General features: G+C 44.1%; 5 protein-coding genes across 6 annotated transcripts; 4 read left to right on the plus strand and 1 right to left on the minus strand.

Moving 5' to 3' along the window:
* The first annotated feature begins 74 nt into the window (after window positions 1–74).
* mrps24 (mitochondrial ribosomal protein S24) lies at window positions 75–1679 on the plus strand. The gene is made up of 4 exons (XM_057019030.1): window positions 75–332; window positions 725–802; window positions 995–1106; window positions 1225–1679. The coding sequence occupies exons 1-4, from the start codon at window positions 294–296 to the stop codon at window positions 1506–1508; spliced, it is 513 nt and encodes a 170-aa protein (XP_056875010.1). The 5' UTR covers window positions 75–293; the 3' UTR covers window positions 1509–1679.
* Window positions 1680–2294: 615 nt separating this feature from the next.
* gnsb (glucosamine (N-acetyl)-6-sulfatase (Sanfilippo disease IIID), b) lies at window positions 2295–8051 on the minus strand. Its single transcript, XM_057018984.1, has 13 exons — window positions 7742–8051; window positions 7418–7477; window positions 6599–6802; window positions 6019–6084; window positions 5851–5949; window positions 5138–5305; window positions 4974–5056; window positions 4701–4819; window positions 4506–4609; window positions 4327–4428; window positions 4142–4252; window positions 3636–3746; window positions 2295–3553 (listed from the first exon to the last, which is right to left on the minus strand). Exons 1-13 carry the CDS (start codon window positions 7925–7927, stop codon window positions 3404–3406), a joined length of 1563 nt encoding a protein of 520 aa, XP_056874964.1. The 5' UTR covers window positions 7928–8051; the 3' UTR covers window positions 2295–3403.
* Window positions 8052–9334: 1283 nt separating this feature from the next.
* Window positions 9335–12612, plus strand: polm (polymerase (DNA directed), mu). The gene is made up of 11 exons (XM_057018983.1): window positions 9335–9779; window positions 9960–10137; window positions 10244–10342; window positions 10416–10586; window positions 10679–10750; window positions 10918–11038; window positions 11118–11250; window positions 11519–11621; window positions 11696–12025; window positions 12165–12248; window positions 12343–12612. The coding sequence occupies exons 1-11, from the start codon at window positions 9589–9591 to the stop codon at window positions 12427–12429; spliced, it is 1569 nt and encodes a 522-aa protein (XP_056874963.1). The 5' UTR covers window positions 9335–9588; the 3' UTR covers window positions 12430–12612.
* Window positions 12613–16197: 3585 nt separating this feature from the next.
* Window positions 16198–19678, plus strand: ved (ventrally expressed dharma/bozozok antagonist). 2 transcript variants are annotated; one of them, XM_057019021.1, is made up of 4 exons: window positions 16198–17908; window positions 18219–18456; window positions 18765–19030; window positions 19136–19678. In XM_057019021.1, the coding sequence occupies exons 2-4, from the start codon at window positions 18249–18251 to the stop codon at window positions 19487–19489; spliced, it is 828 nt and encodes a 275-aa protein (XP_056875001.1). In that variant the 5' UTR covers window positions 16198–17908; window positions 18219–18248; the 3' UTR covers window positions 19490–19678. The 2 variants fall into 2 exon arrangements, with proteins under 2 accessions (XP_056875001.1, XP_056875000.1); XM_057019020.1 differs by having other exon boundaries at window positions 16198–18456.
* Window positions 19679–20886: 1208 nt separating this feature from the next.
* LOC130517238 (transcriptional activator protein Pur-beta-like) lies at window positions 20887–23154 on the plus strand. The gene has a single exon (XM_057019019.1). The coding sequence runs from the start codon at window positions 20951–20953 to the stop codon at window positions 21839–21841; it is 891 nt and encodes a 296-aa protein (XP_056874999.1). The 5' UTR covers window positions 20887–20950; the 3' UTR covers window positions 21842–23154.
* Window positions 23155–26065: the final 2911 nt, after the last annotated feature.

Here is a 26065-nt window from a genome sequence, read left to right on the forward strand (position 1 = left end):
TATATAGTGTTAGAAAATATCAATGTACTTTATTTCTTCTGCATCCGGGTGGTACAGGTCACAAAATCGTCCGGTGGCCACAAATACCTGGCGTCTAACGTTCCGGTATGCAGAAACAGTTTTCATATGGTGATTTAAGAAAATGGCAGCATTTCACGAGTTGATATGGCTTTAATAATTTTCTCGATCCTCGATAATTTTAGTCCTATTCGGAAATCACACTGCAGTTGTGAGATAAAGTAAAAAGTGTTGCTATTTTTCTACACCGTTGGGAACCTTTAATTCTTAGAAAAATGGCGGTGTCCTTGAGCACGGGGAACGTGAGGCTTTGGGTAAGACACGTTTACTTCAGTTGCACTAAGTTTGAGTTGACATATGTTGCAGACCCTAAACATTGTGTCAGAGCTGTGTCTTGAAATTGATTAGCAAACAGTTCTAGGCTCTAGGGAGAGAAGAAATGTTTCTTAACCAAAACTCTGTACACTGTATGATAGTTTGTTGTGAAAGCAATCGCGTATTAAGAGGTATCTCGTTTTTGTTAATTTAACAAATCCTAAAATGTTTCATCCCTTTGTACAAGAATGTAATGTTCACTATTAAGGGACAGAAGTGGCATTCCGATTTGCAGGTTAAAATGACGTTAATGCGTGCTGTTAATGCTGTTAGTGGCACACATAATCAACACTGCAATCCAGAGGTTTAAATAATCATTATTTGTTTCCAGAGTTTCCTATCCAAGTCTGGTTTATTGAACGGCTCCTCTGCAGGCAGAAGCCTCCATGTCACCGCAGTGTGTTGCAAGGTAAATATTTCAGTTCCATCATGGTGATGTGGTAGCATGATGTGTTCGTGTCACAGTGCTGACCAGGGTATTCCTTAAATCTTCCCCGTGTCTAAAAAAGAAACACAAGTGAAATTTCTCTTCCTAAATGTGTGTGCTTTACAGATTCTAAAAATTGTAGAGTGACGTGTAATTCTCATTTTTCTTCTCCAGAATCGAGCAGCTAGAGTTCGAGTAGGGAAAGGTGACAAACCAGTGACCTACGAGCAGGCGCATCCACCACATTATATCGGCGAACGCAAAGGATGGCTGTCACAGCATACCAGTGAGTAACTCCTTACAAAGTGTTTCTATAGATTTCATTTGGTTTAGAGTAACACAATTGAGAAAATAGTTTTAATATAGGATGATTCTGAATAATCCACTGGACCTTTTTCCTGCAGGCAACCTCAAAGGAGAGGGAGGAGCAGCTGAACGCGTCATTGAGGACATGTTCATTAGGAGGTTTATGTTCGGGACCTTCCACGGCTGCCTGGCCAATGAGATTGTGATCAAAAGACGGGGCAACATTCTCATCGTGTGCGCTATGATGCTGCAGAAGATGCAGCCATCCAAGTTTTACTTCCTCATAGGTTATTCTGAGTCTTTGTTGTCGCACTTGTACAAATGCCCCGTCAAGTTAGAGATTCAGACGCTACAGGATAAACCAGTGTACAAGTACCTCTGATCAACCTGCGTGAAGTAGAGATGTATTTATTCATGCTCATTTGACATGTTGTGTACTCCATATTTTAATTCCAGCGATGGCAAATTATGGATTTCAAGGTTTATTAGCCTCTAGTTTTCATTAGAAATGTGATGCTTCAAATGCTAAAACAATAAAACCAATGCAAGGTTCCATTTTTTAAATTGCCTTTTTGTTTGAGATAATTGAGTACTTGGAGAAAATATACCAGAACTTTTTTCCTGGTCAAAGTTTTAATCATTCATGAGCTAAATATAATGTAAAGGTAACTAGCATAAACATCAATGTAGCAAATGCTGGTATATAATCCTCTTCATTACTATTTACCATAATCATCATTTTCTCAGTGTTATTGGTGGCAATTATGGAATAATTTAAGAAGCTTTTAAAAACAATCATTGAGCTAAAATGCATAATTAACTTTCTGTTAATTAGTCCATTTTCAGTAGTTGGAAACATTTATCTTCTAAGGTAAGCAAAATAATGCTGAACAAACTTAAACCTTAAATTCCTTATTTTTTTATTTAGCAGGACCTTAAAGTGGACATTAAAACTACACATTCTGAAATGAATATCCTTGTGCTGAGTGTGAACTAAGGAGTTGTCCCTCTTGATGCTTTATTTCTCTAAATGTGCAATTTCACTGTAGAGCATCTCCATGGCAACACATCACTTGCCATGAAATCCACAGTTCCCATCTGCATGTCGAGTCTCAGACAATATCGGACAATAATTCAAGGCCCAATTTACATCAATTAAGGGACACGGTCAAATAAATGATTGTGTTTATTTTTTTCATAATTTCATCACAGTGCAAAGGTGTTAACAAGGCACACAAAGTTTGTCAGTGCAAATGCGATTAAACGTTCCATTTCAGTTTTTTTCCATGTAAAATTATTGTCAATAAATTCTTCACAGTGTTCCTTCTGTCTTTTACGAAAGGCAACAAACAGCCACGAATACTCAGAATGGATTAAATACAATCAAAGTCAAAATGAAAACAAAGCACATTCAGTTTAAGAGGGAAAAGCTCCAGCAGTATTTGGACAATGTCCATTATTAACCAATTATTTTAAAAGGACTTAAGAGATATAAAAAAAAGAAAATGCATTAGATGAGGAACTTTGGAAATGATTCTCATACATATTTGTCCTTGAAATGTCAAATGTTTCTTTGAAAATATGGTGAGGAGTGTTGTGAAGATATTAAGCATAAGTAGCTGCTGGTTAGCATTAGGCTGTTAGCCTGATTTTAATATTGAATACATAAAGAATTCAGGGTAACAGGCAGAAAATTAGTTTTCTGTTATGTTCTGCAGGTGATGAAAGCTGGACTTTGATATTATTTGTGTCCTTTTCCCTTTTTTATCCTTTGTTATGCTATGCTGATAACAGTGTGAGCATTGCATATTATCACAGTTGTAGGTAAAGTGTGAAAGCAAATCTTTGGTTGGAAAAACAAACCACATCTGATAATACTAGAAACGTCCTCCATATAGCAGTTTAAACTTAGGTCGGTGTGTCTATAGGAGCTTCAGTTTAACAGATCAAGCGCATAAAAACATGAGATCTATGATTATTCAGGTACCAACTCAGCTACAGCTACACATTTAGACATAAAAGTAAACTAATTTATGCAGATTCTGCAACTGACCCTTGTCCTAAGTCATGTTCTTCCCTGGCTGTAAATCCAACAGAGATAAGAGTCAAACTACAGCTTTAGTATCATGATTAGGAGGATCTGGAGGGAGCTTGCAAAACTTTGCATAAATGAAACGATCATTTAAGCGTCCAGGCATCTTGTCATTCACCTGTGATTACCTGTCAAACACTATAAAGCCGTCGACAACACACTTCAGGCAGCTCTCACACACCTCCTCACTGGATGCCGCGGCAGCTTTGGCCCTGGCAGGACTGGAGCTTTATGAGCCGCTGGTTCATCACCTGCAGGACGGACGGATCCACTTTCTTCACGATGTTCTCCAGCTGGTGGGGGTCCGATTTCAGGTCGTACATTTCTACAAATGACTGGGGGGGGGAGGGCAGCAAAGGTGAGCTTCTGTTTTCAAACCAAACAACTCGCCGCCACCCTTCCCAAACAGGCAAATACCTCGCTGTCTGCAAACTCGCAGTACTGCAGGTTCTGGCTGCTGTCGAGGGTCCTGACGCAGGCGTAGGTGTTGTTGTAGGCGTCCTCACACACGCAGTCTGGGAAACATTGCTGGACCAAAAAAACATACCGAGTTACCTCTGGAGCCCAGATTGATTCATTTTGTCTCAAATTTATGAGTTTATTCCCGACGAGAACAGGCCTGAAAGCTGTAAATGTCACGGGAACGAACCTGCTTCCTCATAAATGACTGCATAAAGCCCATCATTTAAACCTTATGGAAGCGCTAATTCGACTCAGGTTCGAATGTTTCACTTCAGTTTCCCTTTTCTGGAGCAAAACATCTCAGCTCTCAGTTTCATTTTACACTGTTTATAAAGGCAAAAACTGAGAACACATTTGAAACAGGATCGACCTGTTTGAATGTTGAATTCAGGAAAAGAAGGAAGAGCATTAAAAACAGGAAACCGAAACATCTGCTGTATCTTCCTGCAGGTGACACTCACAGATAGTCCAGGACCCAGACTGGGACAGGACGGATCGCTCGTTAGGTGTCCCTCTCCAGTGTGTTCCACGAGGAAAAAGGGACGCGCCGTGCCGTTACGCAGCGAGGGAGCCTGATGAGAAATGGAGCTCAAGCTTTAAAGTCTGGAAAGGTGAAGGTCAGGGGGGTGTCTGACCATCAGCTGACCATCTGAGAGAGGAAAGACTGGCCGTCCACATTCGCTAAGGACACGTTGAACCCACATATGTCCAGTATGGTCGGCGCCAGGTCGATGTTCAAGACCGGAGCCTGGAGGAGACGGGAGACGAGACGGGATCAAATAAAAACCGTATGCAGCGAAGTTTCGAGGCTTCGTGGGCGGTTACCTCCACCGTCTGGTTGGGCGCGATTCCAGGTCCACGGACCAAGAGCGGCACCCTGATGTCAAACTCGTACAGCTGCCTCTTATCGATGGGCAGCGAGAACTGACCTGAGCACAGCCGAGACAGCGAAGCAGCCGTGAGAGAGGGAGCGGACTCCTCGGAAGGAGGAGCAGGAGACGAAGACGGCGCGGCTCAGACCTGTGTGGTAGCCGTTGTCCGAGGTGTAGAAGATGTAGGTGTTGTTCAGCTCATCGATGCTCTTCAGCTTCTCTACCAGCTTTTCCACCATGTCGTCCACAGAGGCCAGCGTCTGCCACCTGCAGGACAGGGCAGGTGTTCAGGAGCCAAGTACGTCAACCAAGCGCTTGTTTCTAGCGCAGGAAAAGTGACCGTCCGTCTAATCTAACCAAAACGGAACTTTCATGGTGTCTGAATCCAACCTGCTCCAGATGGTGGAGAAACCGTTCGTACCGTTTCCTGTAGGCATTGTCCAGATAGGTGAGCGAACTCGCCGTCATGGGATTGGCAGGTTGGCGCAGCAACCAGTGTTTGTCCTAAAGCGCCGATAAAAACACACTTAAAACAGGACTAATGTCTTATCATAGGTGGAAATGCTCGGCCTCAACTGGACCAACCTTTCCCGGTTTGTCAAAGCTGCCATCTCGGGGGGCTTTGATGTCTGCATAGTCTTTCTGGTGCTGCGGAGCTGCCGTCCAGGGAGCGTGGGGGGCCGGGGGAGACAGCAGCAGGAAGAACGGGAGCTGAGGGCTCCTGTTGTCCAGGAAGGTGAGCGAGCGATTTGTCTGCATCACAGATGGGGAAAACCAACAGTTATTCCTAAAGTCAAATGACTTTTGAAGTTATTGGGGTTTTTTAATCAATATTTCAGGTTTCACTTGAGGCTTTTTTGGTTCCGTTTTTGAAAAGGTGTTTTCAGAGTCCCTGAGATTCTCAGGCAGCAGAAACTCTTCTGCTGAAGGAACCACTCGACATTCCTCGGGGTCATTGCCGAGCAGCCGTGCCCCGAGAAGAGAAAGCTCAGCGCTCGTAAAACTTTATTTAAAGCAGACGAAGCGAGACAAACTCATCTGTTACCTGACGGGAGACCGACGTGCACGAGCCTGTTGTGCACATTTGTTTTTCGCTAAAATGGGAACGTAAATACTCACACGGGAGCTACATTTCCCCAAAGGCTTCTTTCTGATTTCAGATGTTGATAATTAACATCTGGCTCCCAAACTGCGACCACACATCTGTTTCTCTGAACGCAGCAGATCCGAAAGATCGGATTTTCTAGGCGTGAAACGTGGCCTGGGTTGTGGGCCGGGCGTGCGGCTCCGCTACTCACGATGAGATCGGTGAGGTAATCGTCTCCGTAATTGTCCCCGTGCTTCTCCTCTTTCCCGTTGACTGAGAGCGAGTAGTTGTAGTACTGCGAGTTGCCCACCTGTGACCAGAGAAGATCGTGACCCCCGAGTCACATGCAAAGGCTCCTTTTGTGTGTTTTAAGGCTCACCAGTGCGTGCCAATGGTCCCAGCCAGGCGGAATGTGGCCGACATGTCCTGCGTCCTTCTGTCCGTACTGGTGGGAGGAGAAATAAACTCAGACTGTAGATAAAGATGGATGACAACTCAAATACCCCCCCTCAGCTTCTGCTGACCAGTTAGCGAGGTAAACGGTAGTTTTGTATCCCCTGGTTGGCATTTGTTTCCAGTTATTATACGACAGATACAAATTTAGACATTTGGGGGTTTGATATAAAGCTCCAAACTTGATCGATTGTCCTTTAGATCTGATCAGGACACAGAAAGGATCTAAACATGAACCTAAAAACCGAGACCAGAGAAATTCAGGAGATAACTGCATTCACGTCTGTCGATCTAGACAAAAAGAGCAGATGATGGAGGCTAGAGCCCTGAGGAGCACCAGCGTTGGAGGTTAAGACACCAGATCTACCATGAAGGACCATGTCTCTGCTTACTCTGGAACCAACAGTGGCGGTTAAACTGTGACGAATTGGGAAACTTCCTCCATCTCAACAAGTCAGAACTGAGGGATTAAACCCAGAAGGCTTGTGTACAGCGTGCGTTCAAACCTGGTTGAGGTATTTCCCCGCAAAGAACGTCTGGTATTCGAGTTTGCTGAGGAAGACGGGGAACGCCTGGGACTCGGGGCCCTTCTGCCACTGAGGGCTGGAGCAGTTCCCCGACAGGGAGTTGTTCCTCACCCCGTGGTTGTGGGGGTACTGACCGGTCAGAATGCTGCTCCTGCTGGGGCAGCACAGCGGCGTGACGGTAAACTTCAGGAAGGAGCCCAGAACGGCAACAGAGGAAGACAATAGAGGAACAGGAGGGGATCAGTGAGCAAAACAGAAGAACGTGTCACGCATTACATTCTCAAGAGTTCTTGAGTGCTCTAACTTAAAAAAGGCTGAGCTTCACATTCTTTTGAAGAGAATTTCAGCCTGCGGTTTTATGAACTTAGCATTTAAAGCATATAAAAGTTTGTGGTGCTAAAACTGTGAACGGATTCTTCCGTGATGGTTCACCTTGTTAATTGCTGTATCACTAACCAACCTTAAAGTTGCATGTTTCTACCTGCTGCGCTGCTCTGCTTGCAAAGCCAGCGCAAGCAACTTTGCCTTGTGTTATTCATATGATTCCATCATCAGCTGATGGCGCGTTTGAGCAACAGCTGACATCAAGAAGCGAGTTAACTAGGATCTCCAGAGGGCCTTTAGTTTGAGTTGGAGGGGAAAAAAGGCATTTTATTGATTTCTACTGCTGGTTGCTGACAACTGGTTGATGTTTAACTAACAATGCTATTGGAGTTTAGCTGTGTGATGTTATTGTAATATAGTCATGGGACATTCAGGATGATTTCAGCCTTTGCATCGGCGGCTACGGGTACTCACAGCATTCACAAACGTTGCACCTGCATTTCCTATTAAGTCTTTAGTCTTCTTCATTGGGTTCTGAAATAAAAACAAGAGAAGTTGTGCTGGGCCATGTGCGAATATGAAAATGAGGAAGGAGGAGGCAATAATAAATGATCAACTAATGTTAAACAATTCTCATATTTTAAATGGTATTTAGTTTAAAATTCACGATTTGTTCTTTTTGCCAGGAACTCTGAGCTCCGGCAGGTAAAAAAAAGTCCTATATTTTTGTGCAAAAATAGGTGAAATCACTTCAGTTCAAAGCGCTTGATACCTTTCTCCCTTTTTCTGTCCACTTACCAGTCCTCCCAGTACAACGTCCTGGTCGTCGGTCACGATCAGCACGATGTTGCTCGGTTTGGTGCGCGGTTCCGCGCACCTGACGCCACAGGTGAGCAGCGCTGGCAGCAGCAGGAGTGAGACGGCGGCAGAGGCTCCTCTCCGCCGGCTACTGGAGACTCCGGTTCCGAGCGGTTGAGCTGCCATTGGGCCACCTCAGCACCACCGGGCACACACAAACACTCACGGAGACACACGCACGCACACAGCTGTTGGGGTGTGTTAAGTGCAGGAAACGCTGTAGCACGCGGGACACACACAGTTTGAGGAAGTGAAGTCGATCATATGATTATAGAGGAGGAGGAGTGACGGCTCAGAACACCGTGTTCCATCCAAATTTACACTACTTTTAAACGGTTCATTCTGAAAATCAGCGGACATTCTAAAGCCCCGATGACCCACCACGATTATATTATTATTATTGTTATTATTATTATTATTAATTATTATTATTATTATTATTATTATTATTATTATTATTATTATTATTATTATTATATACCGACTATGTGTCATCATAGTTATACTTTGTTCCGTGCTCAGTTTGTTTTTGTGTACTAAATTGGAGCACATCACAACATAAAAAACTTTGTTTTTTCCCCCAATTTATTGGTGAAAGAGTGGGAACATTAACCGCCCAGTTCTAGAGCTTGGGATTTAATGTTTGTATTCTTAATGCCATAGCTATGATGGTTTCAAAGTGACCTGGCTTGATAATAATTATTTTACAGATTTTTTAAAGGATATGATAGTAAATTAATCATTCAATGGAAAAATGATGCCAGGTGTAATAACCACTAAGTACAGCTGAACTGCTGCTTTAACCCCAAAATGAGCAAGATGAATATGCTCTGCAGAGCTGATAGCAGACTGACTCAGACAGTGTGGCGGCTTTTGGATAAGACACATGATTCTCTGAATGTTGGCGTCATTTCTCAATTATTATCACTGTGTAATAGAGACATGCTTCAACATGTTTGAAAAGCAGTCTAGCAATCTGGAACTGAAGCACATATTTTTCTATTTCAACTAAATTATATGTGCCTATATTTGTTTTATCAGTTGTACAGTGTATACTTGATTATTATTGACCACAGAAACCATATTTTGAAGGCGTAACGTTTGGTTTACTTTGGGACACGTAATGCTGAATGCATAATGATATGTTTAAAATACAATATTTATCATTTGTTTTGAGGCAAAGAACAAAATCCGCTCAAAGTTCTTAAAAGATAAAATCCCTTTGACACAAAGTGAAAAAATAAATTTCCATTTCTTAATCAGAACTTTGTATTTTCCGTTATTTTTACCTCGTTACCCATAGGCCTTTTTTTAGGCTTTTTTTAACGTTAGTGGTATTCTATCAGCCCAATCAGCAATTCAGATCCATACATCCGTATTACAGATGCTATGTATTAGCATATTTCTAACTGATCATTTAAAACGTTACATTTTATGATTTATTCTACTTTTGTAGTTTTCATTCAAAACAGTGAAGCGGAATATTATCTTCACCCAATCCAAATGTACAATGTTTCCAGTCGGATCTATTTTGGTAATGCACGGTCCTACGACGCCGGTTTATCAGTTACATCCGGTTTCGCTGTGAGAAAGTTTTAACCTTCCTTCCTTATGTTTTGTCGAGGAAACGCATTTTATTAATTCTTAATTTAGCTGAATTTAGCTGTCGAAAAGCAAGGCTTTCTTAACAGCAGTCGCCATAGCTAATGTCAAGCTAGGGAAAATAAGATACGGATTCTACGTGTGTGTACTCGTTTTAGAATGATCATTAAACTACAAAGACCATCATGGTGCCATTAAAACGAAGAAAACTCGTCTCCTCGCATGCTGGGAATGCTGAGGCTGAAGGTAGTGGAGCTGCTGTAAAGTTCCCAAGCGTTGTTATATTCCTGTTGGAACGAAAAATGGGAGCAAGTCGCAGAGCTTTCCTCTCTCAACTCGGGCGAAGCAAAGGATTTAAAGTGGAGGAGCTGTTCAGGTATAATGAGTGATCTCATTTACATGACTTAAAGTGGATTATACTGTGTAATGATTAAAATATTATCTTAAAAGTACATTTATATCAATGTTGAGGGACTTTACTTACATGCACCTTCTAGGATGCTGTAGAATAATAATTTTAAATGATTATTAATTAAATTGAATCATCTTCTGACAGTGAACGCATCACACATGTCATTTCTGAGAACAACTACATAAATGAAGTCAGGACTTGGCTGGATTCTCACATTAGAGGTCAAAGTCTGCAGCCTGCTCACCTTCTGGACATCAGCTGGTACACGGAGAGCATGCGTGCAGGACGTCCTGTAGAAATACTGGAGAGACATAAATTACAGGTACATTTTACTTTATAGATGAATAGCAATGACGTTGACAAGGGTAAATAGCGAGATGGAAAAAAAATAATCCACCTTCTACAATTTATAACATGTTGTCTTTCAGGAGCAGCAGATTAATGAAGCTGCGGCTGTGGTGTTCTCAGTACCCAGCTATGCCTGTCAGAGACGGACCACACTACAAAATCATAACACTGTCCTCACTGTAGGTCCCTCAGGATACACTGATATCTGACAGAGCAGTGAGCAGGCAGTTAATTTAGGGTTCTCTATGTCAGGAGGCTTTGTCACTTTTGGCAGAAAATGCTGAGTTGAATGAGGAAGATGGACGGGCCATTGCATTTCGCCGCTCCGAGGCGGTGTTGAAAGCTCTTCCCAAAGCTGTGACGAACCTGGCGGATCTCAGAGGGCTTCCCTGCCTCGGAGAACATTCGCTCAAAATCATCAAAGCGAGTAGAAAAGGCTGTGTTTTCCTTTTGTTTAATCTTTCTCACCTAAATTCACTGAGAATAACTTCAGCCCTTGTTTCACTCTGATTTAGGATGTTTTGAAGGATGGGGTTTCAAGTGAAGTGGAAACAACAAGGCAGTCCGATCGCTACAAGGCGCTGAAGGTTGGTCGCCCAAATAACCAGTCAGGGGCGCGTAATCCCTGAAAAGCTGGGGCAACAGAAATATTTTCCACTTGCATTGCATTTTAACCTCAAATCTTGGCTGTGAATTTGGACGTTTCTAACTAAAAACAAGTCAATCCTAAATACATGATGAAAATGTATTTCAGGTTTTAACTGGTATTTTTGGAGTCGGAGCAAAAACTGCAGATCGATGGATCAAAATGGGGATATCCACTCTTCACCAGTTACAGGCTTCAGGAGAGACGCTCAATCAAGCACAACAGGCAGGTTTGTGCATTTTCCCCAGCATTACGTCCTCATTTCGGCCTGGACCTTTGCTTTGGTTAAACACTTTGTCCTCTTGTAGGACTTGAACACTACGAGGACCTAAACCAGCCGGTCGCTAAAGCAGAGGCTGATGCCATTGGTGATGTGGTGCAGAAGGTTGTCCTGTCTGTCCTACCTGGAGCACTGATCACTTTGATTGGTGGATTCAGGAGGTACACCAGCAGAACAACGGTTTCCCACCTCTATTAGCAGATCAACTAGCTGCACAGTTTTGCAATGATGTAATTTGTCAAATGTTCAGTGTAAATTTTAGTCTCTACTCCTGTCTAAATGGACACTAATTGACATTGCTGATATAAATCTCTGTGCAGCAACATTAAATGAATTCTTTAAATATCAAATTCATTTGATTTGAAAGCCAAAGATGGGTGAAAGGTGTGAGCTGCAGCTTGGAGACATGATTGCTGATACTTTTTACAGAGGAAAGCCGACGGGCCATGATGTTGACTTCCTAATAACGCACCCAGAGGAGGGCAGAGAAGTGGGACTGTTGCCCAAAGTGGCTTCGCTGTTAAAGTCTCAGGTGAGGAGACGATGGTTGCTAATTTAGATTATAGTTGGCCTCATTGATTCAACGAGAGCTTTTTCTCCATCCAGGGTTTCCTTTTGTACCAGAAAACTACAAGAAACTCTTACCTGGAGTCTGATGACGGTCCTGCTCGGCTGTCCTCCAACATGGACCGTTTTGAGAGGTGTTTCTCCATCTTTAAACTCGAAATGAACCCTGGAACCACACGCTCAGGAACTCCTCGGTCCAGTTCACGCACCGAGAGTCAGAGTGATGATCACAGCCCCCAGACCCCGGGTGGAGTTCATGAAAATGGCCTGGATTCCAGACGCAGGTCGTGGAGAGCCGTCAGAGTGGACCTGGTGGTCTCTCCCATCAGCCAGTTTGCTTTTGCGCTGCTCGGCTGGACAGGATCCAAGGTGAGCCGAGACACGTCATACATCAGAATCTGACCACTTTCTTTGTAAGGAATTTAAATATATTAATGCAGCTCATCACAGTAAGCACAAAACAAAGCTTTTCCTTAAAAATAAAAACTTTTAATGACATTCTTCGCAGCTGTTTGAGAGAGAGATGCGACGGTGGGCGGGGCATGAGAAGGCCATGTCTCTCAGCAGCCATGCTCTTTATGACACCAAGCAGGTATCACTTTTGAAACAGTCACTTGTTTCAGACCTTCGTTTGCTTTCAAGTTTTAGTGGGTTTATCTTCTGTTTTTTTCCTCTCGTGTATCTAGAGAAGGTATCTGAGAGCAGCTTCAGAGGAGGAGATATTTGCCCATCTTGGTCTGGAGTACATTCCTCCATCAGAGAGAAATGCATGAACAGGCCTCCTGGGCTCCCGCGGGACTGTCAGGAGTGGAAGATGGTGGATAAAGTAGGCTCAGCCGTTTGTGTCTAACTGCTGGTTCAGTTTTTAAAGTAATGTCCAGAAGAAATGACCAACATTAAGACGTGTCAAATTATATTTAAGTGTTCCTCAATGTCAATAAAGGCAACGAAAAGTCCCTCTTTAGCGAGTGAATTGAAACATGACAGGACAACATAGGGGTCTCTTGGTTTCAGTGTGATGGCAGCAAATTTACTATGAACAGAAGCAAACTGAAAATAATCTGATCCAATCACCCAGAAGAGAACTGAGATTTATAAAATCAAAAATTCAACCAGAAAAGAGGGCTTTAGGTCAATGGCTCCTTTTGCAATATGATATCCAAACCTGGTGAACTTCATGATGTAAAAGGAACATACCAAACACACACACACACCTGTGTGACTGTCACAGCTGTTCTACAACATTCTTATCGTTGCATCTCCGCACTCACCCGAAATGAGAGCACAGAGACGCAGTGAGAAGCTTCGAGAGGCCTCAGTTCCTGTTTTAAACTCACAAACCTCATCTCATGATATTAAAAGTGTTGATTAATCCATTATATACTTCTGAGAAAGTAGTTATTGTAGTAGTAGTAGTCTTCAAATGTTGTTTATTTCTGTGCAGGCTTATTAAATAGGCCAGTTTATTGTTGAAGGCTGCAGCACCTTTTTAAATTCAACAATATATATAGAAGAGTGTCAAAAAATAAACCCAAAACTAAAACTACTCATGATTTAAGGATTAAAAATCCATATGATAGATTTACAGTTTCATTTCCTGTGTGTGTGAATTCACAGGAATTCCCTTCACCTCTTCCTAACAGCCTCATTAACCTCTAAATACCAGTTTAACATCAAAGGAAGCGTCGGGGTTCACGCCTCCGTCTCCTGCGCCATCTCGACACGTGCACACGCTTGCGTCTCTCCATTGTTAACAACCAAATGTAAACTATATTTCAACAGATCAGTCAATAGGAAATACACACTTGGCCTGTGCGGCGAGGCGGGTTTAATGTGTCCGATTTTTGTGTTACTCTGTTGCTGTCGGCGACTGAATGATTTCAGCGTCGTGTGTGTGTCACAGACGTTTCGAGGGAGGAGACGTCGTCCTGCTCTGACGAGACTCTGAGTCTGGAGAACAAGCGGCATCTTATTTAGATTCATTTCAACGAGGCCAAATGAATCAACATCCACTAGAAAATCCTAAAAAGTGAAAGGGACAAAGGAGATGAAGTACTTTTCAGTCTCAAAAGCTCCAAAATGTACCAGTCGTGTAGAACTAAGAGGAAAGTTCTTTCCATAACCCTGAAAATGCTCTTCGGCAGCATATAGAATATGTAAGGAGGATACATGTGTCATGCTCTACATTCTAATGCAGGCAGATACATCACATATAGGATCCTTTTAAGATCTTTTCCTTTTAGTTTAAGAGCATTGGACCTTATAATGGTGTTTATTTGCAACATTTAACTCGACCCTGCTCTCTTTGACGACATCTGTTTTGTGTCAGCTCGCCAGTGTGTAAATCAGCTCCTTTTATCTGAAAGCAGATACTGTATATGTGAGCAGGCTGATCCTGCGTGCGTATCCACGAGGAGGGGGTCGTTGATCCGGGCCGGCCCCAGCCATGGCCTCTGCTGTCTGTGGGGTAATGGTCTCCCACTGGGTCCGTCTTTGATTGGCTCCATTCAGACTCTTTCATCTCTAATGGGCCTGTTTGCAGCTCTGTTATGAACACAAACACACCTCCAACCCCCGACTCTGGACACTGGCAGGAGGTCGCAGGAGACACGTGTCCCGACTCGATGCTGCTCAGATCACCTAATATCTCCTTTGGTCTCCACGGTTATCTTTATCGTATTTTTAGCAGATAAAATCTGGCAGTCTGGTCCGAACACGAAGCTATTGGGTGTATCAATGTCTCCCAGACGTCCTGTCTGTGACTTTTAACTCACTCAGTTAAAATAGAGAAATTTATAAAACAGATACACAGAAATGTGCTGCAGCTTCAGTCTCTCCAGCTTAACTTTTATAACAGCAGATTTGAACCTGTAAAATCGCTCTGGGTCATTTAAAGAACGTCAGCTAATCTTTAAACAGGAGCGGTTGCTCATGCGTTTCCTCTGAATCCAGCTCAGGATTTTAAACATGGAGGCAAAACACCATTTTTCTCTATAATCTAAATCTTTAAAACCAAAAATTGAGGACTTAAAAAAACGTGTGATCTATCAGCCACGAGGGTTGCTGGTGCTGAATGGGTTCCTCAATGCAGATGAAGGTGCTGATGACACCCAATAATCATTGATCTCCAGTGCCGGTTGTCTCCAGCACTTGCCCGCCCCGTCTGTAACACAGTCAGTTAAGGCCTCTTCCCCTGTCCCATTGATCCCTATCAGCCCCATCAAAGGCTCCTGCTGCTTTGATGGGGCCAGCGGGACTGGTCCGGGTGGACGAGCAGGCGCTGCGACTCCCCTCATCAAGGTGGGGGGGAAAGGATCGAGGCGTGGGGGGGGGACATGTCTCTAAGATTGTAAAATTTACATTTCTTTTGAAATTAAAGTGCTGCGGGCTTTGACCTGAGGGGATATGGTAGGTAACAGTAAATATCCCAGCGGTTTTGCTTAGACGATGCCTGTTTTTAGATGTTTACTTGTTTTCGCCATCATTTTTAATCTTGTGTTAAAACAAGCCTTGAAATGCCTCCGTTTCCACTCATTTATAGCCCCCAAATAACCTGAAATTCTATTACTATTAGAATGATGCATGATGCTAGTTTAAATCCCCCAAATATCAAAAAGCACACATAATAACCACAATCTCCCAAAACCTAAGGAGAAGGAACCCTGGGATGTGCGTGAAGTGAAGCAAATATTTTTAAAATGTGCTGTAAATTCAGTCGTGTAAAATGAAGCTTACAAGTCAAGATTGTGACACATTAAATAGGTCCCTAAAAAGATCCAGAACCTGTGTGAAGAGGCGGCAGCGGAATCCAGGAGACCAGGGGACGGCTCCTGCTTCCGATGGCGTTCTCACAGTTTTCCGACCTTTGACTGCATCTCTTGTAATGACGATGTCAGAAAAGAGAAGAGGGACAACAGGCGGCTGATTGGTCCAGTTTGCAGTTCAAAGGGCTCTTGATCATTTGTTGTCTCTGTCACCTCCGTCGCTGCCCTGCTGTCTGTGCGCCGTATAAAGGAGGATGAGTATCGCTCTGCTCTCCCTCGTCTGCCACAGAATGCACCTCTTTGATGTGGCGCACAGACAGGCAGACAGACGCAGACAGACAGGCAGACAGACAGACAGACAGACAGGCAGACAGACAGACAGACAGACAGACAGACAGACAGACAGACAGACACACAGACAGACACACAGACAGGCAGAAGTGCAGCAGCCACATGTCATTAATCTGTGTTCCAGCTCCATAATAACGACGAAATCATTCATCACATTTTATTAAATTAGCTTAAATTGAAGCGGCTTCTACTGGGAGGCATTTTCTGTTTGATTGATGGGAAACAATAAATGAAGTTTTGAACGATAAATGAAGGGAGAAAATCTTTTTAGCGCAGTATCAGCGAGGTGCTCTTGCTGTTTGTTTTTTGGAAATTCCGTCTCTGCTTGTCTTGGTATCAAATGCAATGATCAATGTGTGTGTGCGTGTGTGTGTGTGTGTGTGGGGGGGGGGGGGGGGGGGGTGGGGGGGGGGGGGGGTGCTGAAGCTGTATTGACTTCAAACTTGGATTCAATCATCTGTAGTTGGTGAAAGTGTTTATTTGGACAACAATACGTGTTGTGCACTAGAATCATGACTTATTTTGTTTCTTTAATGCCCATCATGGGTTAAAGAGTTTATAAAATGGTCACTTTATTTTTTAGGATTTTATTTCCCCAGTTTTACTGTAATGAGACATTTTTGCGCATTTAATGAACATCAATAGTATTTATAGCAGTATTATTCAAGGCGACATGACGTCAGATTATTTAAATATGAGGCCTGTGACCGGAAGGTCATCGGTACGAATCCCTGGACCGGTTTCCATGAGCAACCCCCATTAACTCGAAATTCTCTCTTGGCTTTAATGTGCGAATGCAAGTTAATATCGTGCCAGCAGTATTATGAACATGAATGAGTACACTTTTATTAAATTAGTTCATTTCTACTCCAAGTCTCGTCAGCGCGCACAGGCGTGCACGTCCCGTGACCAGATCCTTTAAACGGTCTGATCGCTCTCATTATCTTACCAATAGGACTGTTTCTGATTTACAAGACTAATCTTTTAATCCCGCAAAGTGTTTGCGCCGCCGCGCAACATTGGCACACAAAACAGCGTCCCGACGCGTCCTCGGTCCGGGAGGAGGCGACGGGATCGGGGCGGGATCTGTAGGTCGTTATCGCTCACTTAAATCGATCCCTATTGAGCAGCGATCGGTGTCTCCAGCCAACACACTAAAATCTTTACAATCATCTTAACAAATAAAACAACTCAACAAATAGAAGAATGTCATTAATTTATATTCAACACAGATGGGTGAACACATATAATAAGCATATATTCAGATTTTTGTTTTACTCGCCTTCACTTATTCAGGCTGCAGATGTTGACAATGGCTGATAAGTCAAGACCACCATTAGAAATTTATGATGAATTTCTGTAAAAAAGATTTAAGAATCTATTCTTTTCCTTCTTCTCTCATAAATAACACGTTACTTTGTTAGTGTGACACTTCCATCTTGGCAGATTCTCTCGATTGTCGTCTTGATCAAACAAAGAAATGAGAGCTTGTCGTTGAAAAGCTTCTATTTCATATTTCCAGGCAATTTCCCTTTAATCTGGGGATCATCCCGGATTAGCCATTACCATCACTCACTGCTCATTGTATTGCTAATTGCCCTGAAAGCTCCTTTCAGAATCAAGCTTTGGCAGAAGAGGACACATTTTTGAAGCAATCACAGCCTGATTTGATGATAAAGACTTGAGCACCGTCAGTTTGACTGAAGAAAAGTTGCAAAACAAAGATTTCGCTTCATCGGGAAAAACATTCCTGCATGTTGCTGTTTTCCCTCGATGCAATTTAGGAGTGCCGTCCTAAAATCTACAGAGTATAATTGTTAAATTTGTAATGAAAGTGCAAGAGGGTTTTATATATACGCTTTATTTATTGTAAATAGACTTTACACCAACAGGAGTTACTGTAAAAAACTCACACACATAATGATGGATCTTTCTGTGAGTATACAATAATTTTCATTTTACAAATGTGACATCTTAATAAATAGAAATAAATAAATTCCCTTGCTTTTTCGGGATTAATCGTTTATTTCTATGGACTTTTCTTTTTGTGGACTTTGGACCCGACGCTCCCTGTAAAACACTGACATTTGCATTTATTTCAGGCGCTGATGTTGAGGTGAAGATACGCTGGGATGAGGTGTGTGGATTATCTTTTTGAGGCAGGAAGGAGGAGGAGGAGGTGTTGGGATCCTTCCCAGACTCACTGGAGCCTTGTTGTAACAGCCTCATTGAGACTGAATGAGACGTCTTAATTACTCTAGTTGTGAAAACTGAGGGAGGGGAGGATGGGAGGGAAGGGAGGATGTGCGCTTTGATCTCTGGGCTGAGGGAGCCTGAGATGGTGGGGGGGGGGAGCTCGCATAAATACAGCCAAGCTGTCCTCAGAGGAGACTCAGGACTTCACCAGCTTCTCAAACCTGTTGGCACTCAGCTTTTCGCTCCTACAGATTTGGACGAACGGATACTTTCCTGCAGCCATGAGAGGACATTTTTCTATCGAGTGGATGGCACAGAGCAGCCAGTCTGCTGGAAAAGACACCCTGCCCGGACCTGTCGCCTGTGGGACGCATTCGGAGAGTCTACCTGGTTTTTACTGCAGGCAGAAATCTGGAAAATTACCTGAAGAAAACAGGAATCAGGCCCTGAAAACTTTAAGCCAGCACCAAATCTCCCACAATAATCAGGGTAAGTCCAGGCAGAATATCTGCAACACACAGTCAATTAAAGATAGTTTTACTGTAGATGTAAAAACATTTAGCGGATATAAATGCCTGTATTCTTACTTTGGTTGGAGCAACAGAGATGAATAATGTGGATAAAATACTAAATGAGGACATTTCCACTTTAAATACCTAAATCTCATTGTTATTTTCATGTTACTGTCGTTGCAACAATATGGAGCCTTTTCCGAGTGTGATATTAGATAATAACTAATTACAGCTTTGGTTGTGCTGGAGTTTGGAAGGTAACAGTTGTGTGTTTGTGTCTTTCAGACGCCACAGAGGTCGGCTTTGGCAGTGGGACAGAGGAGGAGACCTCCGGCTATGAGAGCGAAGGAGATCACTCGCTCTCGCCCTCGGCCCCCGCCGAGAGCAGCACGGCCTCCCCGCCGCCGTCGCCTCCGTCAGGGAGGAGGCCCCGCACGGCCTTCACAGCGGAGCAGATCTGCAGCATGGAGAGGGCCTTCAAGAGAAACGCCTATCTGGGAACGCAAGACAAGGCCGAGCTGTGCAAGAAGCTCAATCTGTCAGACAAACAGGTAAAAATCTGAGCATTTATTTGCTTGATTATCTTTTAGTCCAAAAGAGAATGTTCACGTCCTGTTTGGAAATGTAGCGTCATGGATTTTTTATCAACCTTTCAGATCAGAAACTGGTTCCAGAACAGGAGGATGAAGCTGAAGAGGACGATGCAGGACGCGCTGGCTCATGCCTGTCAGGCCAACGCCGTCCCTCAGCTCCTGCATTACCCCGAGCTGCAGGCCTACAGACCGGGGCCCTACCCCAGGTTCACCCCTGCAGCAGCAGTCACTGCACCTGAGGGCTCAGCTGCTGCCTCCTTCATCCACCCACACAGCCTGCAGTACAGCCCAGCCCTGCCCAGCGTGCCCACTCTGGCTCTAGACTCATATTACCAGTACAGCAGCATCCCCGGAGTCGTGCTGCCCCCAGCAACCACGCCACTGATGGGCTCCTACCCAACTTACCAGTATTACTGACGAGCTTGCGCGTCCATATCTATCATCTCCTGTATGCTTGAAACACGACTCTGACAGGGTGCTGTGCAATATTTGAGATTTAATGTATTGAATTTATTTAAACTTCAATCAATTAAGTGTTTTATTCCATTTTTGTTTATGTGTCACTGGGAAATCAGACTGTGAAAATAAATCCTTCATGAAAACATATCAAGGTGGTCTACGTATTGTGATGCTTACCTTAGTCAGCGTTCTCTACATAAAATAGATTTGTACATTCAGCACCTTGAATGTACAAATCTATTCTATATTATATTATTATACATATAATATATAGATAAGACCTTAATCAAAATGGATGTGGACATTTGAACCACAAGGGGAAAATGAAAATGTGTATCTCACCTGATATTTTAAGCACCTGACGTCATTGTGACTCCTCTGTTACCATCGGCAACAATAATGCAGAAATGAAAGTGATAAAGAGCACCCATCCAAATGGACACCCCCATCCACAAACTCAATTCTGTCAAGAATTCTGTTAAGAATTAGGGGGGTCCTTTAAGTTTAAGCTTAATAAATTGAATACCACCCAGTGCAGGTGATTTAAAATAGTATTAACAATCTTACTTTTTTATTTAGTTCTGCTTTTCTGACAACATAAATAATAAATACTGTAGCACATTATGGAGTACATACTGTAAATGCCATTAAAAGCAAATAATTTGGAAGACTCAATGTCGGAATTTCACAGTGAAAGAAAGAGCTATAAAAAAGAAGTATACATTAGTTGTACCTACTCACTGCTAACACTGGGCTCCCATAGAAAACAAAACTTCAGCCTTTGCATATAGATACTGAAGTTTATATTCTGTATAATAAACGCCAAATTGAGACAAGAAATACTTACTCTGCTGCCACCTGCAGGTGGAAAAATGTAGTACAACATTCCGGTTTAATGTACCCCATCTTTCATAAAAATGTTTAAATGCAATAAACGTTGATATTCCAGTAATTTTTAAAAATTTGTATCAGGCTATCAGCAATTTAAGAATTCTACCTGTATATAATAATTCATTTTCCAACTGCTGTGACCTTTACTTTCCCTTTATTGTCATTATTTCACATAATTGGCAAGCCAATATTGTGATAAACTAAATAATATTGAAGAAGGAAAACAAAAAAATTCGACTTTAATACATAATTTGTATATTTTAATACTTATAAAAACGAGAAAAACAAGAGGTATGTGAACGCAACGCCTGGCTCGACCAATGGCTGAAGAGAGATTTGCGACGTCTCCCTGACGGACAGGTCGATTGACCAATGAGAGAGCTGCATCCGCGTCAACACGCGAGTCCGACACGTGGGTGGACCAATCACGACACACACGCTCGAGCGCAACAATGATGAGCGTTGAGGGAGCGCGCTGGAGGAGTGCACGTAGCAAGCAGCTACGCAGGAGAGAGGGGCAGAAGCCGAATGGTGGAGCTGAAGATGGCGGATGGAGACAGCGGGAGTGAGCGTGGGGGAGGCGGTGGAGGTGGCTTCCAGAGGGACCAGGAGACCCAGGAGCTGGCGTCCAAGCGCTTGGACATTCAGAACAAGCGCTTCTACCTGGACGTCAAGCAGAATAGCAAGGGCAGATTCATCAAGATCGCAGAGGTCGGGGCCGGGGGCTCCAAAAGTCGCCTGACGCTTTCCTTGTCGGTCGCGGCGGAGTTCCGCGACTACCTCGGGGATTTCATCGAGCACTACGCCCAGCTGGGGCCTAGCAGTCCGGAACAGATAGCACAGGCCAGTGCGGGAGAGGACGGCGGGCCGAGGCGAGCGCTCAAAAGCGAGTTCCTCGTTCGGGAGAACCGCAAATACTATCTGGACTTGAAGGAGAACCAGCGGGGAAGATTCCTGCGGATCCGACAGACCGTTAACCGTGGACCTGGCTTCGGAGTTGGGGGCCCCGTGGGCGGCATGCTGTCCGGCCAAACCATAGCTCTTCCGGCCCAGGGGTTAATAGAGTTTAGAGACGCCCTTGCCAAGCTAATAGATGATTACGGAGGAGACGACGATGAGCTGAGCGGAGGCATGGCCGCCGGGGGCTACAGCGAGCTTCCCGAGGGCACCTCCATCATGGTCGACTCCAAGCGCTTCTTTTTCGACGTGGGGTCCAACAAATACGGGGTGTTCCTGCGTGTGAGCGAGGTGAAGCCCAGCTACAGGAACTCTATCACCATCCCCTTCAAAGCCTGGAGCAAATTCGGCGGAGCTTTCTGCAGATACGCCGAGGAGATGAAGGAGATCCAGGAGAGGCAGAGGGATAAGATGTACGAGAGGAGAGACGAGTCCGATGGAGATGACGTGGATGACGACTGAGACCAGCACTCCTGACCGCTGTTAGAGCAGTTCCACGGCAGAGCTAAAGCATAGGGATATTTTGAAAATACAAGATAAAGTGCATGACAAATCGTGCTGTAATAGCCTTCTAAAGTATCGTGGCGTTAAAAAAAAAAAAAAGAGTACGTGTTCAGGGAAATCATGGTGTATTATCCTAAAGTCCGTAGGGTTGAGGGTTGAAGTGGTTGTGTGAATCTCTGCAAGTGGGAAGAAAAAAAAAATGGATTAATGTATAAATTAGATTCGTTGGCTGAAAAAAAAAAAGGTTATTGTACTTAAAAGAGGGGGGAGAAAGACCTAACGGATTGGTTTTCTAATAAGAAACAAGGCCAACGAATGCTTTTGTGTTTGCATCATAGGTTATATTAACGGGTGAGGAGTCAAAAGTGAATAAGAAGTTTTCCTTGTTTGGGTTAAGGAGAGAAGTAGCATCCATATTCCTGTTCCAGTCCAGGTCTCTCCTCAGTGGACAGTTTGTGGGATTCAGGCAGCTGGAGGGGGACCGTAAAGACGCCGGATTTGTCAGCAGACGAAGACGCGTCGAAGAGGACAGCCGTTGAAATGTCCCCCCCCCCCCCGAACATGTCAGGGGGACGTCGCAGGTGGTCGCGCCGCTCAGCCGGGCGCCGTCACGCCAGACCCGGACGGCGAGAGCGGAGCATCTCTGGTGCTGCAGGGTGACAGCTGGGAAAAGCCAACACGTGGGGAGACTGTCTAGTGTCCCCCCCCAACGCCGCCACCGCCGCCATTCCACGTGGGACAGCGGGGACACATGTGGGACTTTTTAAAGTGCATTTGCTCCACATGCCTCTGTGAGGGTCCAAATATCTGACATTCACACAGGAGCGCTGCGTCCGATACCGGTGGGGGGGGCTCTCCGACAACAAGCCCCACCACCACCCCCCCCGCCGCCGCTCTGCAGTTTTCCCATCAGCCTCTTTGTCGTGGTCAGAACCGGACAGACTACTTTCTGACCCAACTAACAACGTGCGAAGGCCCTGGACAGAAACACACTGATGGATGTTTTTATGTTCTGTTTTCAAAAAGAGGACTTTATCAAGATGAGATTCTACTTATAGGAAAAACAAATATTACTGAATAAACCAGCAAATCATATTTTCAAATACTTATAAATGAATATGTATTGTGTAAAGGAATTTAATGCCTAAAAATGGAGAGAGAGTAAAAAAGATCATTTCTTAAAACAAAGTTGTGACTCAAACCTCAAGATATTTTTTTTTTATTTTGGTTCCCCCAGAGCGAAAGTATATTAAAGCAACTTTGAATCAGTATTCATTTTGTGGCTCTATATTTATTTTTTTAACCCTTTTGATCTCGCAGATTCATGAGTTGACTTTAAGGCCCAGATTCTCCCTCATTATCGGGCTGAAACTGTGGCAGAAATCCTCCAAAGCGGGATTAGTGCTCGTTCACTTCAAGGGACCTTTGAACAGACCCCAAACGGGGGCGAAACGCAGCTGGAGGGGCCCCGAGGCCGCCGCTGGAGTCGGAAGCGAGGGCGGCGATGTCAGCTGACACCGCCCGCATGTGCGGGACGCGGCCGCACGCAACAAGAGCTCGTTCATGACTCCAAATCGAATCGATGCGCCTTTAGTCGCGGTGGCCGTCCAGACCCTAACCTCATCCTCCAGTGCGCTTCTGAGACAAACACATTTTGTGGCGGCGCACAGAGCTGAACTTGTTTCCTGTGTGAGGAACCAGAAGTGTGTGTGTGGGGGGGATTGAGTCTTTTTCTCCTTCCCGGCTGGACTGTTTCCTCCCGGTTTCCCATGAGCACTCCTGCTCAGTAGCTCTCCCAGTGCGGCAGCTGTTGGGCACCCATGCATGTGCTGACAGGGCGCGCTGGCTATTTTAATGCGGGAGGCCTCCGCAGACGACATTCCTGGTCAAGGAGTCAGCTGCGTTGGGGCCTCCCGGCCGGACCAGTGGGGCAGCGGTGCGACTGTGCTCACGTGTGGCCCGGAGCAGGCAGGTACAGCAACGGTCCTGGCAGGAAGCCTCAGGTGGGATGTGGCTGGGTTATTATGATACAAGACTGGAGATTCCCACCTCGTCCTTCCTCAACCGTGCGTCGAGTGCAGGGAGACACCGGGGAGGCGACGGTCCCTCGGGCGATTGTGCAATGATCAAAATCCAAAATGAGGAATAGGGATGTGCTTTTATTTTGAAACCCCCCCGGTTTCCACCCAGCTGCTTTTCATTTATTCCCGACACGTTTCAGCAAAAATGTGCTTTTTTAAAAAAAGAAAAAGAAAAATGGAGATTTAACCGGTCGTCCCCAGGAAGTTGAATCAAGTCAAGCTCAGAGTGGGAAATACTCTTCTTGACCAAAGAAATGCAGTTTTTAAACCCACATTTTTGATTTGGGGCCTCCAGTTTGAACTCTGTGATGTTCTTATGCTCTCCTGTTTCTGTTTGTCCAATAGAATCTCACCTTGTGTCATCGTGCTGCCTGCACATGTTTGTTTTTCCCAGCGTGGTCGATGCTTCTTCTTGCCCAATTCCCATCCGACCGAGGACCAGTGCGGCCCGGCAAAGCTGCCAAGATTGAGAAGATTTTAGCAACCTTAGCGCAGCAGGTTTAAGAGCTAAATCAACATCTGGAGCTGAGATAGAGAGGATTAACCAAACTAATCGGGTCTTTTAATATCCTCCTCTGCAGCAGTTAAATCATTTAACATCACGGTTGAGTGGGTTTCTATTTCTACCACATTCATTTGATATTATCCTGTTATTACCACGTTATTGTCACTCTATTACCTTAACTGCATGCAGACATTGTGCTCATTGTTCTGGTGGATGTTTGGGCCATGAATCCCCAGCACAAATCCATAAAAACCTTCTCATTTAGGGGACAATGAGGTGAGTGTGGCCGCTCACAGCTCAGCTGAGCAGCTCCTGACTCCTGACTGAAACGCAGCATCCTCAGTTTCTGCACTTCCTTTCAGAATTAGGAACAAATTCAAACCCGTTGACCAAACAATACTATATTTTTAAAACTCCCAGCTCGCTAAAGAGGTCACGTGTCTGCCACACCAGGGAAAAACGCTGCCTCCGGTCCTCTCATGATGGGAATCTGATCCAGCCGTCGCGTTTCAAAACAGCAACTTTTGCCCAGTTTGGACCAGTTTGACATCATTTTTTAATCTGGGCGAGTTATCTTGAATCCCACAGCCGTGAGAGTCCCCACTGTGGAGTTTCTCTTAATGAACAGTGTTCATCATTTTATTTATATTCTTTATTATCATCTTAGAATGAGTCCTTTCAGAGTCAACAGCCCCGAAGGGACCGACTGATTACTGATTACAGAGAGAGCTTCTGTGTCCTTCCGCAGCTAATTCTTCACTGTAGTTTTATTATTTTTTTTAGTAAAGTAAGATTCCATCTTCAACCTCACCACTAGATGTCTTCATAGAGGTCTCGTCCAGGTGTTGAAATCCAGGCCTAAAAACGGCCAAGAAAACCGAGATTTCCACCTGGTCAGACCGAAAACACGGTCGGATCGCGGCCCTGGAGGACTGGATTTCAACACCTGGACGAGACGTTCTGCTTCTCACCATCATTGTATTTCCCTCTAGTGTCAGGCGTCCGCCATATCAATCATTTATCACTCTTTTTTATTAGATTGTTATAAGAAAAGTTGGATCCTTGAGAGCTTTGGGAGGTCTTTCAGCACCCCCCACCTCCCCAAAAATTAATTTATCTATCTATCTATCTATCTATCTATCTATATATCTATCTATCTATCTATCTATCTATCTATCTATCTATCTATCTATCTATCTAGTGGTATATACAGTTATATATATCTAGTGGTATATACAGTTATATATCTAGTGGTATATACAGTTATATATCTAGTGGTATATACAGTTATATATCTAGTGGTATATACAGTTATATATCTAGTGGTATATACCGTTTTTACTGAATCTAAATGAGCCACTTCCACCTCAGGTGAGTTTGCAGATCTTTGATGAGACACCGGAGAAGATGACAGAGTCGTGCAGAATAAATGTCCACAGCTTTGACTCATCCTCCATGACGTCTCCGTGACCTCCATTAATCTGGGTTCCCCTCCATCTCACAGGAAAGGAGGAGGGTCTGGAATAAACATTTGTGCTGAACACAAAGTTCCTCTGCAGCTTCTTATCCACGAAAGACCTTTTGAAATCATCAAAA

Source organism: Takifugu flavidus, chromosome 20, assembly GCF_003711565.1.
Source record: "Takifugu flavidus isolate HTHZ2018 chromosome 20, ASM371156v2, whole genome shotgun sequence".
In the NCBI taxonomy this organism is placed as follows: domain Eukaryota; kingdom Metazoa; phylum Chordata; class Actinopteri; order Tetraodontiformes; family Tetraodontidae; genus Takifugu; species Takifugu flavidus.